The sequence below is a fragment of the Neolamprologus multifasciatus genome, chromosome 18, assembly GCF_963576455.1.
Source record: "Neolamprologus multifasciatus chromosome 18, fNeoMul1.2, whole genome shotgun sequence".
Classification (NCBI taxonomy): domain Eukaryota; kingdom Metazoa; phylum Chordata; class Actinopteri; order Cichliformes; family Cichlidae; genus Neolamprologus; species Neolamprologus multifasciatus.
This window is the reverse complement of record NC_140456.1, coordinates 248,423-257,884: the sequence shown is the minus strand read 5'-3', so window position 1 is coordinate 257,884 and position 9,462 is coordinate 248,423. Positions and strand designations below refer to the sequence as shown.

Genomic DNA, 9,462 nt, shown 5'->3' with positions numbered 1-9,462 from the left:
ACCACACGATGACCTTTGACCCCGTCAGTCAGCAAGGACACAGTTTGCGTTCATCTCAGCTTTAATAGATTTATAGAATATAAACAAACATCTGTCCATCACCTCACACACAAATAAATAATCTGACCTTTGACCTGAACACTAAGCACTGTCCTTCAGACCTTTGGCACACTACAGTTCCCATCATCCCCTGCTCTGTGACCCCACCCCCCATTTATAAAACAGTCCCACACATGCATCGCTGTTACCATGGTTGCCACACCTTATAAAAGGGACTGCCCTCCCCATCCAGGAAAAAACGAGATCATCCGCAGGGCGACCAATGAGGTCTCAGAACAACCGTCCCATTGTCCTCTGATAGTCACATGATCACAGATGCCCCAGGTGAGACGCGCCTGTGTTGCCCAGGAAACAGCAGCATCCTGTCAGCTGATCAATAATCGATCTGATGGTGTTTGTATTGATTAACTGACCTGTTTATTGATAAGGAATCAGTTCTTATAGCTATGAAAAATGAACAGTTTGGTTGGAACTCCTTGTGCAGCTCTCCCGCCGCTCCAACAGGACGTCACCAGGTAACCACGACCTCTGACATCAGACAGGACGCACGCTCTGTCAGGGCGTCATAGCGTGACGTCCAGCAGCTTCTTGTGCAGGTACTGCTTCACCTCCTCGATGCCATTCAGCTTCTCCAGCTCGTGGTACGGCAGCTGAAGAGACAGGAAACAGCACGTCACATGACCGTGATGGGAGGAGCTTACGGAACAAGCGTTAAACCCGGTCACATTTACAAAAACAGGCATTTTATCTCAGAGGAAAGTTTAAACCAACCAATCACAGCAGCTCAATCAAGCTGGCCAATCAAGGCGGCCGCACACAAACGGGTTCCCCGACCCGAACCTGATGTTCTTTGGCGGCAGTGGGCAGGGCCAAATGAAATTCAGGATTTCTGAAGTTTAATGGCGTTAGCCAGCTAGATGAGCCCGCTCTGAGGGATTGATGGCGTCCAAACGGTCAGCTGGTCTGTCTGACACGAGTGAAGCCGTGAGGTTCGCGTGGTTACTGAAGCTGGACCAGCTGCTACGTGCTGTTAGCTGCAGCGCTATAGGTAACGCCCCCATCGAAACGAAACGATGACACAAAGGCCGAGCTGCAACTTTATTTAAGTCGTTCACAATGAATCCTTCAGTCATCTTTGTGTTAAACAAACAGCTGTTTGTAACGTTTGTCGCCTGCTTCGTTCGTCTGCAGCACGTCTTCAAACGAGCAGCAAGTTCAACAAACGGGAATCTGAAACATAAAAATAGAAATAATATTTAGTTTAATACTGTTCAGTCTTATTGGCTGCAGTCAGAGCTGCGGCAGGGCGTGGTCTGCGGCGGGGCGGACACACCTGAGTAGCGTCCCCAATCACGCTGCGCCGGCTTAAAACAATAAACTGGGTCCTGTGGTTGATGTGTTCAGGCTGAAACGCTGCAGCCGCGCGCAAATCGACAGCTGCAATAAAGAAGCGTACTGAAAACGTGGCAGGTCAGTCGTGCGTCGTTTACAGTGGCGCCCAAACGCACGACTGGGGCACAACAGACCCGCCCACATGTTTTTGTCTTTATTGCAGCAGTCGACTCACACGGTTGTTTCAGTGTGAGCAGGTTCTTTATCAGGACTTCAGGGAAGCCATGGGGGACTGTCGTCAGGGTGAACAGAATCACAGCGTGATACCGTGTGTGGTGACGTATCCACACGGAGTCACGGCAAATGCAAACACTGCCAGCAGGCAGCCGCTCTGTGCACAGTCTCAGAGACTTATCGGACGTTTGCTAATCATTTCTGACTATAAACCATTGCAGCGCAAACTTGTCCGCCTTATTTTCCACAGAGCAGGAAGCCAACGAAGACAAGACACAGCTTCATTAGTCCCACACGGGAGAAACTGGAAGTCAAGAGCAGCAAAAACTCCATATAATCAGACCCACGGCAGACCGATATCAGACTGACAGACTAATGTCAGACAGACTGACAGCAGACCGACGGCGGGCTTCAGTGACGGCGTGGGTCTGTTTCATTCTGGAGCCAAACACTGCTGACAGATAAAACAGGCACTGATGCTTCAGCTCCTTCGATCAGCAGCTGAAAGGTGCTGCATGTGGCTACTTACTGCAACAGTCAGCGGACAAAAGCATTCATGTCGTCTCTCTGTAATTGTTTCTTTAACATCACAGTTTGATGGCAAAGACTCACCTGCAGGATGACATATCCCAGCAGCCTGAGGTGGCGGTCTCTCATGGCGCGGGAGCCCACCAGGACGTCAGAGTTGTGGCAGTAGTGCCACTTATCATTGACGGACATGATGACCCTGCAGAGAGCACAGCAGGGCGCCGTTAGTGGCGGCAGGCGCTACTAATTCTGCACAGGCTGGGAGTTTGACTTACCTCCGGATCTGCCTCTGGTCTGCGGGGAGGCCGTCGGGGTCTGGCTGCTCAGGGGGGTGGAGCGGCGGCGGCGACAGGGGCGGTCTGTCGGCCCCCTCGGCGTACGTCACTGCTTTGTAGAATCCCCCGAGCTCGTGGTCCGGCCCCTGGGCCCCCGTGCCACCCTCGTCTTCCAGGATCTTCCCAATGGAAAACTGGAACAGAGAGTCCGGGGCACCGGCCCCCGCGGGCGGCTGGGTGGTGGGCGGAGCCAGGCCGTCCGAGGGCGGGCTGCTGAGGGTGGAGCTATCCTGACTCTCCAGCGAGTGCTCTTTGGCCAGGCTTGAGTAGTACTCCCCCGCCGGGACGTAGTACGGCCCATAGTTCACCGTGCTGCCATTGGTCCCCACCTGTGGGTGGCCCGGGTGGGGCGCGGCGCCCGGCGTGCCGCGGATGTGATGGGGCAGGAAGGCCCGCGGCTCCATTGCCCCGCCCATCCCCTCACCAACCTGACACGAGTGCTCGGCGCCCTCCTCCATCGCCACGAACGGAGAGAACTTCTGGAAGTCAGAGGTAACTGCGGCAACCGCTGCATCAGCAGGCTTAGACGCCACAACAACACAGGACGGAGGAACGACGGTCAGAGAGAGGCCGGCTCCAGTGCGGATGGGAAGAACCCGCCCGGAAGTGTCCATCCACAACAGGAAGTCTGGAGAGAAGAGTAATCACATTACAGGTAGCAACACAACAGTAACATGCAGGGGCAGCTGACGGCTCCGCCCCTCTGTGACCCACAACACACACACATGCGTTTGACCTTTGAACTATGTACGCATGTGAAGGCTGCTTGTCCAAAATGTAACTTCCTGTTTAAGCAAACAGGAAGTAGACCACAGCTGAAGGTCAGCGGCGTCTAATGAAACATTTAAACTTTTGCCAACAGCATCAGAAATATGGGAGGAGCTTCTCAGTTACTTTGAAAGGAAGTAGCTCTGTAATTGGCTGTTCAAGCAGAACACATGTGGGTGGAGCATGAGTGAAGCCATGCCGAACCAAACCAACCAGCCAAACGCTGCACGATGATCGCCATGTTTTACAGCTGAGCCAGCCCCTCCCCCCCCCCTATGCAGCGAAGCAGCTGTTTTAAAATCGTTGGAGCTCCAAATATCCAGGTGAGAGGTTGTGTGCGCAGGCGTGTCCCACCTGTGTAGTATCCCGGGGGGAGGACCTCATCCTGTTTGTAGTTATGTTCTCCAACCAGCTGCCGCAGAGCCTCAGCCACCAGACCTTTATAACTGACAGAGAACAGACCAATCAGAGCTCAGCTGCTGTCTGGTATTCTGGTCGCTTTGGTGCTGAGCACACCTGTCGGTGCTTTCTAATCCTGATGAGTTTGAGCTGAACTGACCTCGGCCTGGTGAGGTGGACGCTAACAGACTCTGTTTACACCAACCAGTGTGCAGGGTTACCTGTACTTGCGGTTGACCTCGTCAGCCGTGAGGGCGTGGTCAAACATCAGAACCTTGTGTGCGTCCTGCAGTCGCGGCCCTGTGTAGTCACGGTACTCCAGCTCGACAGCGGCGTCCAACAGAGACAAGTATCGCCTGACGATGAGAGCATAGGGGCTGTCTGCGGGGAAAGCAGCACACTGGTCACACTGGTTACACTGGCTAACCTGGTACTGGTAATCAGTCAATGGCTAGAACAGGATCAATATTATGAGTCGCAAACCAGTCACAGTGGACAGTGTGACCAGTCGATAGGGAATCGACCAGTAGTCCAGGTCCTTGGACTCATTAGTGCGCCTGCCTATTGGTTCTTGCACTCTCACTTCAATCAGCTGATTTTAGATAGATATATTTTTTTATTTCGAACATGCAAATATAATTGAAATAACAGAAAATACAAAACTTAAAAATCATCAAGTTTTCATGTTTACAGCATGCTAATGCTAAGCTAGTCGGAGAGCATGCTAACGCTAAGCTAGTCGGACAGCATGCTAACGCTAAGCTAGTCGGACAGCCTGCTAACGCTAAGCTAGTCGGACAGCCTGCTAACGCTAAGCTAGTCGGACAGCATGCTAACGCTAAGCTAGTCGGACAGCATGCTAACGCTAAGCTAGTCGGACAGCATGCTAACTCAGAGCGACATTAAAGCTGAGTGTATGCAGACTCCAGCAGCCAGAGCCTGAACTTCAGCATTCAGGCTGCAGCCTTTACCTGTTCATGTTTCTACAGTAGAATCACCATGACGACCGCTTTAAAGCCTCTTTTTGTGCGGGTGTCCTCAGCAGGATAGAGTTTGTGTTGTTTGTGTAGCCTCAGGTTTATGTTGTTAAATAAGGATGATGATGGTGTGTTTCAGATCATTTTACAGAGAAACATCAAAGTTACGTAACGAGTAGGATAACGAACGCCTTTATCCTGGAACTAACTAAGTAACATGCTGCCTTACTTTAAGGAAAAGTGTAATCTGAGTAATAACTTTTTAAATATTCCCATCCCGACCGGTCAGTTGGAAAGTCGGGTTCATGTTGGCCGTACTCACTGGTGACGTTGCTGATAAAGGCGGAGGAGAAGACCCGGTGGAGGACCAGGCCAGGGAAATGTCCGAGCTGGAACAGAGACATGAGGATGTTGACCGTGGCGAGCGGCGAGCTGAGCGCCTTCAGCTCCACCACCTCTTCCAGCCGGGAGAAGAACTGCTGCTCATTGGAAGGACGGTAGCTCATCCGGCTGAACGGGAACACGAGCTTCTGGATCACCTGAGGACACACAAACACACCTGCAGTCCTGTGCGCAGCTGTCAAGGTCACATGACCGCCAGACCGGCCTCACCTTACTGTCCAGATATTCCGCCTTCTTCACCAGAAAGTCGGCGATGGTGTCGAGCAGGCGGGTTTCTCTCAGCCGATGGCGGGCGATGTATTTGGCGATCAGCGCCATCGTGTAGGGCGTGATGCTGTCCACCTTCTTTGGTAACTCCTCTGTTGGAGAGAAACAGGTTACTAGTTAAGGTGAGTCACCTGAACAGCTGAGACAGCAATGGCCACGTGTTCGATGGCGAGGGATGAGGGCGAAGCGACCCACCTGCCAGGCTGATGATGAACCTCTCCTGTCTGTTCTGGTAGAACAGGTGAGAGCTGAAGATCAGCTCCAGACTCTTGTTACTCGCCTCACGGGCGCACGCTGCCAGCATCTCGTCCAGCAGCGCCATCTCCTGGTCTCGAACGCCGCTCACACTCGCCAGCGTGTGTTTGACCAGACGCAGGATCTTCCTGAGGACAGACGCACACGTGCAGTTAACCGCTGCCACGGCGCCAACATCGCAAACCTCAGCACGGGTACCAGAAACAACAACCCAGGTAACGCGCATTCTCACCTGTTGGCGACCAGCTGTTCAGGGTTAGGCGTGCCGTTGTTAGCGCCGGCGGGTTCCTGCGGTTGCATTGACCGCCATTTGAGCCTGTAGTAGGAGAGCAGCAGGAAGAGCGTCTGCGGGTGGCGCTCTCGCTCCAGGTTCTTCTCCAGGCCGGCCAGGCAGGCCTCCGTGAGCGGGTGCTGGCTGCCCGGGTGGAGCTTCATGCTGGAGCTGAACACCATCGACACGTCCTTCTGGTTGAACTGGTTCAGCCGGGCCTGAGACTCCGCCTCCAGAACCTGCACCACCTCAGAGTCGCTGGGCAGACCTGTGAGGGGTCAGATAAAGGTGAGTGGCGTCGCTGCGGGTGATAGCGGGCGTGCGTCTGAGCGTCACGCAGCGACTCACCGAGCGCGGCGACGGCGTACAAGCAGTTCACGATGCTGAAGTTGTCGAACTTGGCGCAGTCGCTGACGATGGCGTTGCAGAGCGTCCGGAAGTCCTGATGCTCTAGGATCTGTCGGGCATCGCCCTCCACTCCGGAGGCCTCGCCGTCGGTCTCGCTGCTGGCGCGGGCGGGGGGCGTGGCCTGCAGCAGCTGTCCGATCTTCTGCAGGGCGACGGGGTAGTGGTTGTGGGAGATCTTGGCGGGGTTCTGGGTGACCCAGCGCAGCACCTCGTCAGGCCGCCGCGAGCGCTCGATCAGCCGCTTCATGGTGAAGAACGTGTCGTAGCTCATCTTCTCGTGGATGAAGTTCCACGTCTTCTTCTTGCTAGTAGCAGCGCCTCCTGCGGGCCCGCCACCCCCGTATGCGTGGAAGGCGCCGTGGTGCTGGAAATGGGGGGGCAGCGGGGGCGGAGCCAGGTGATGGGGCTGCGGGTGGGGGTGGTAGTGGAAATGTGCTCCTCGGTGGGCGTCGGGGCGACCCTGGTACAGTGGGAAGGCGGGGGGAGGTGGGGCTGCATGGGGGTGAGGCACCTCGAGCACAGATAGTCCTGGCCTGCGCCCCTGTTTTACCCCGCCCCCTCCACCACCCCCTCCTCCTCCCCCCGCGGTGCCGTACAGGCGGGCGGCATACATGGCGACAGACTGAGCAGCAGGGCGGGGGAGGCAGGGAGGGAGGTGGCGAGCTCGGCTCAGGAGGCGCCACCCAGTGGACGAACGCAGCATAGTCCAACAGCCAGACCGCCTGCAGACATCGGCGCAGCGCACCTGCAGAGATACACAGGTACAAATAAGCAGCAGGTCGCGCCTGATGGGCGGAGCAAATTCTGACAGATCCTAAAAATGCACATTCTGTCCTAACAAGGCCCCTCCCCACATCAGGCAGGTCCAACCCTAAAGTTGCATCATAGGTGAAGCTGCATGAACAAAGAGTCTCTTCCTGTCTGACAACTGATCTATGCCCCGCCCCACTGCACCATGTATACCCCTAATCCTGGTCACATCTCATCAGATGCGAGAAGCAGGATTTCAGGCTGAGCAAAGCGAGGCATTCACGGCCTGCAGAGAGCTCTGCAGTCCGATGGGGGCAGTGTTCGAAGTCTCAGCTACAGCCGCTCTGCTCGTGCTGTTGTTAGTCCGTGAGTTCTAACACCCAAAGAGCTGAAGTGAACCGAGTGTTAAAAACAATAACTTTTACTTTTGATCTCCCGCTCCATGCCATCGTTCCCTGCTCTCTTCCAGCTCACCCGAACATTCGGCAGTCGTACATGCTATTTCCAGCGTGGGAAAGCCAATAAACCACCCAGCTCTTGTCGGGAGACCCAGGGTTACCGGTGTGTGTGTGAGCATGAGGCGGCACACCTGTCACGTGTGTGTCAACGTGCACAAACCGCCGGTTTAAACCCGCGTTTGGCGTCTGTCAGATCTAAGCTGAGGAAATGGTGAGCTTGTAGTTGCTGACTGTCACCACCAGGTGGCATCTTTTAGAATAGAATAGAATAATCCTTTAATTGTCCCACAAGGGGAAATTTGGTTGTAACAGCAGCCAAAAAGACACATATACAAACAAACAGTACACAGGACACGGAACAGAAACATACACAATTTTTACATATTTACATCAAGGACAGTGGTTACTATGTACAGAGAGTACTGTACAGTTATTAAATCATCTAATAATCTAATAATCTTTTCACTCTCTCTCACACACACAGGAACACAGAACCATTTAGAACCATTTATATTTGTTGGCATGCAGACCTGATGTGAAAATCGTGTTACTGTCCTACAGTAGCACTCACCTGTCCAGGTAATGTCTGAGTGAACATGCTAACTGATTACCACTAGGTGCTCTCATCACACCCACACCTGCAGAACGGACACCAAAACTGAACTGAGCATGAGAGACCCTGAACCTGCCCAGCAGGGGCACCTAGTGAACCCTCCCCTGATCACCTGAAGTCAGGCCCACTTGCTAACATTAGCATTTAACATCCAGCATTGTCCTTTAGCCCCAAATCTGCTAAAGTGCCCGTGGGGTCACAGCAACGTCACCCGCTACGTCATAAAAATATGATGTCATGCTTTAAATAGCCTTCAGGGATGGAAAGTAGGCTCCTCGGCTGCGCCAGCAGGCTGCCGGACAGCTGGCAAAGCTAGCCGGCTGACCCCGCTGAAAGCCGGAGCTAGCGGCGGATAGCATCAGTTCATCAAACCTGCAGCTGCTGCTTACTAATCCGGGGAGAGCAGGCTAGGTATAAACTAAGTTAAGCTAAGCTAAGATACTGTGGCTTCCGTCTGCAGGGCTGTTAGCATGCTACCTTCTACTAGCCGCTGTTAGCCCGCCGGGAAGCGGGGGACTCGCCGGGTTGTACGCAGGTCACGGCGCGCGCTCCCCAACCGTTGAGCGCGTGACAGAGCGGGAGAGTTTACCTCATGGCTCAGAAAGGCCGCAGCTACGCTCCTGAAGGTCCTGAGGCCACAGAGAGTGCGGGATCAGCGGGGAGACAGTCCGCGGTCAGCCGCTCCGATCCTCCTCACAGACGGGGACGCCATCCTGCTCTACCCGGCATGCACCTGGAGGAGAGACCGACAGCGCCCCCAGGCGGCTGTAGCCGGGAGCGGCTCTGTGTGATTTTATTGTTTTTAAATATATTCATGTTGTAACCGCATCAGCTGAAGACGTTTATTGCATGTTAATAATCTATTTCTGTAGGGCGTAGTCCGTGTGCCCAGTAATAAGCGACCTTTAAAAGTGATCCTTGTGTAGCCGGATCACTTACAGGTCAGAGGTCAGCGCTCCTACTGGCCTGGATTCATGTGTTTGAGTTTCAGTTCGGTGTCTTGTGTTCTGCAGCCCTGAGCAGAAATGTGAGCATGAAGGGAGCAGCAGTTTATGATTAATGTTCAGTCACACTGGAAAGTTTGAAATAAAAGAGTTTCTGATTAGGAATCTGACACTAACTCATCAGCATGTTTAACAGGGTTTGACCCGTGTGTGAGTGTCTGGGTGTGTTCAGAATCAGAATACTTTATTGATCCCTAGGGGAAATTATTTTTCGTTACAATGTTCTATTATAAACAAACATTAACAGAGACAGACAATAAACTAACTAAGAATAGCACAATATATACAGGCATATATATACATAAAAGTCACTTATTAATAAATAGCTGGAAAAAAATGTTGTGTTACAGTTTGTTTAACTGGGAGCTGTTTCATGATCTTTTTGTTTGTTTTTAAGCCAT

At 53.3% G+C, this 9,462-nt stretch overlaps 1 protein-coding gene across 2 annotated transcripts; it reads right to left on the bottom strand.

The window, feature by feature from the left end:
* Nucleotides 1-18: 18 nt before the first annotated feature.
* On the bottom strand, nt 19-8,836 carry fastk (Fas-activated serine/threonine kinase). 2 transcript variants are annotated; one of them, XM_085140553.1, is made up of 11 exons: nt 8,016-8,836; nt 6,177-6,981; nt 5,790-6,096; nt 5,498-5,685; nt 5,246-5,394; nt 4,956-5,172; nt 3,878-4,037; nt 3,612-3,703; nt 2,430-3,117; nt 2,239-2,353; nt 19-710 (listed from the first exon to the last, which is right to left on the bottom strand). In XM_085140553.1, the coding sequence occupies exons 1-11, from the start codon at nt 8,040-8,042 to the stop codon at nt 624-626; spliced, it is 2,835 nt and encodes a 944-aa protein (XP_084996679.1). In that variant the 5' UTR covers nt 8,043-8,836; the 3' UTR covers nt 19-623. The 2 variants fall into 2 exon arrangements, with proteins under 2 accessions (XP_084996679.1, XP_084996680.1); XM_085140554.1 differs by having other exon boundaries at nt 8,647-8,836.
* Between the last annotated feature and the right edge of the window lie 626 nt (nt 8,837-9,462).

Coding starts and splice junctions, on each gene's coding strand:
- fastk (XM_085140553.1), bottom strand. CDS start 8,042: ATGTTCACTCAGACATTACCTGGACAG. Junction 4,038..4,955: donor CTTTATCAGCAACGTCACCA/GTGAGTACGGCC, acceptor CTTTCCCCGCAG/ACAGCCCCTATGCTCTCATC. Junction 711..2,238: donor TGGGATATGTCATCCTGCAG/GTGAGTCTTTGC, acceptor CTGTCTCTTCAG/CTGCCGTACCACGAGCTGGA.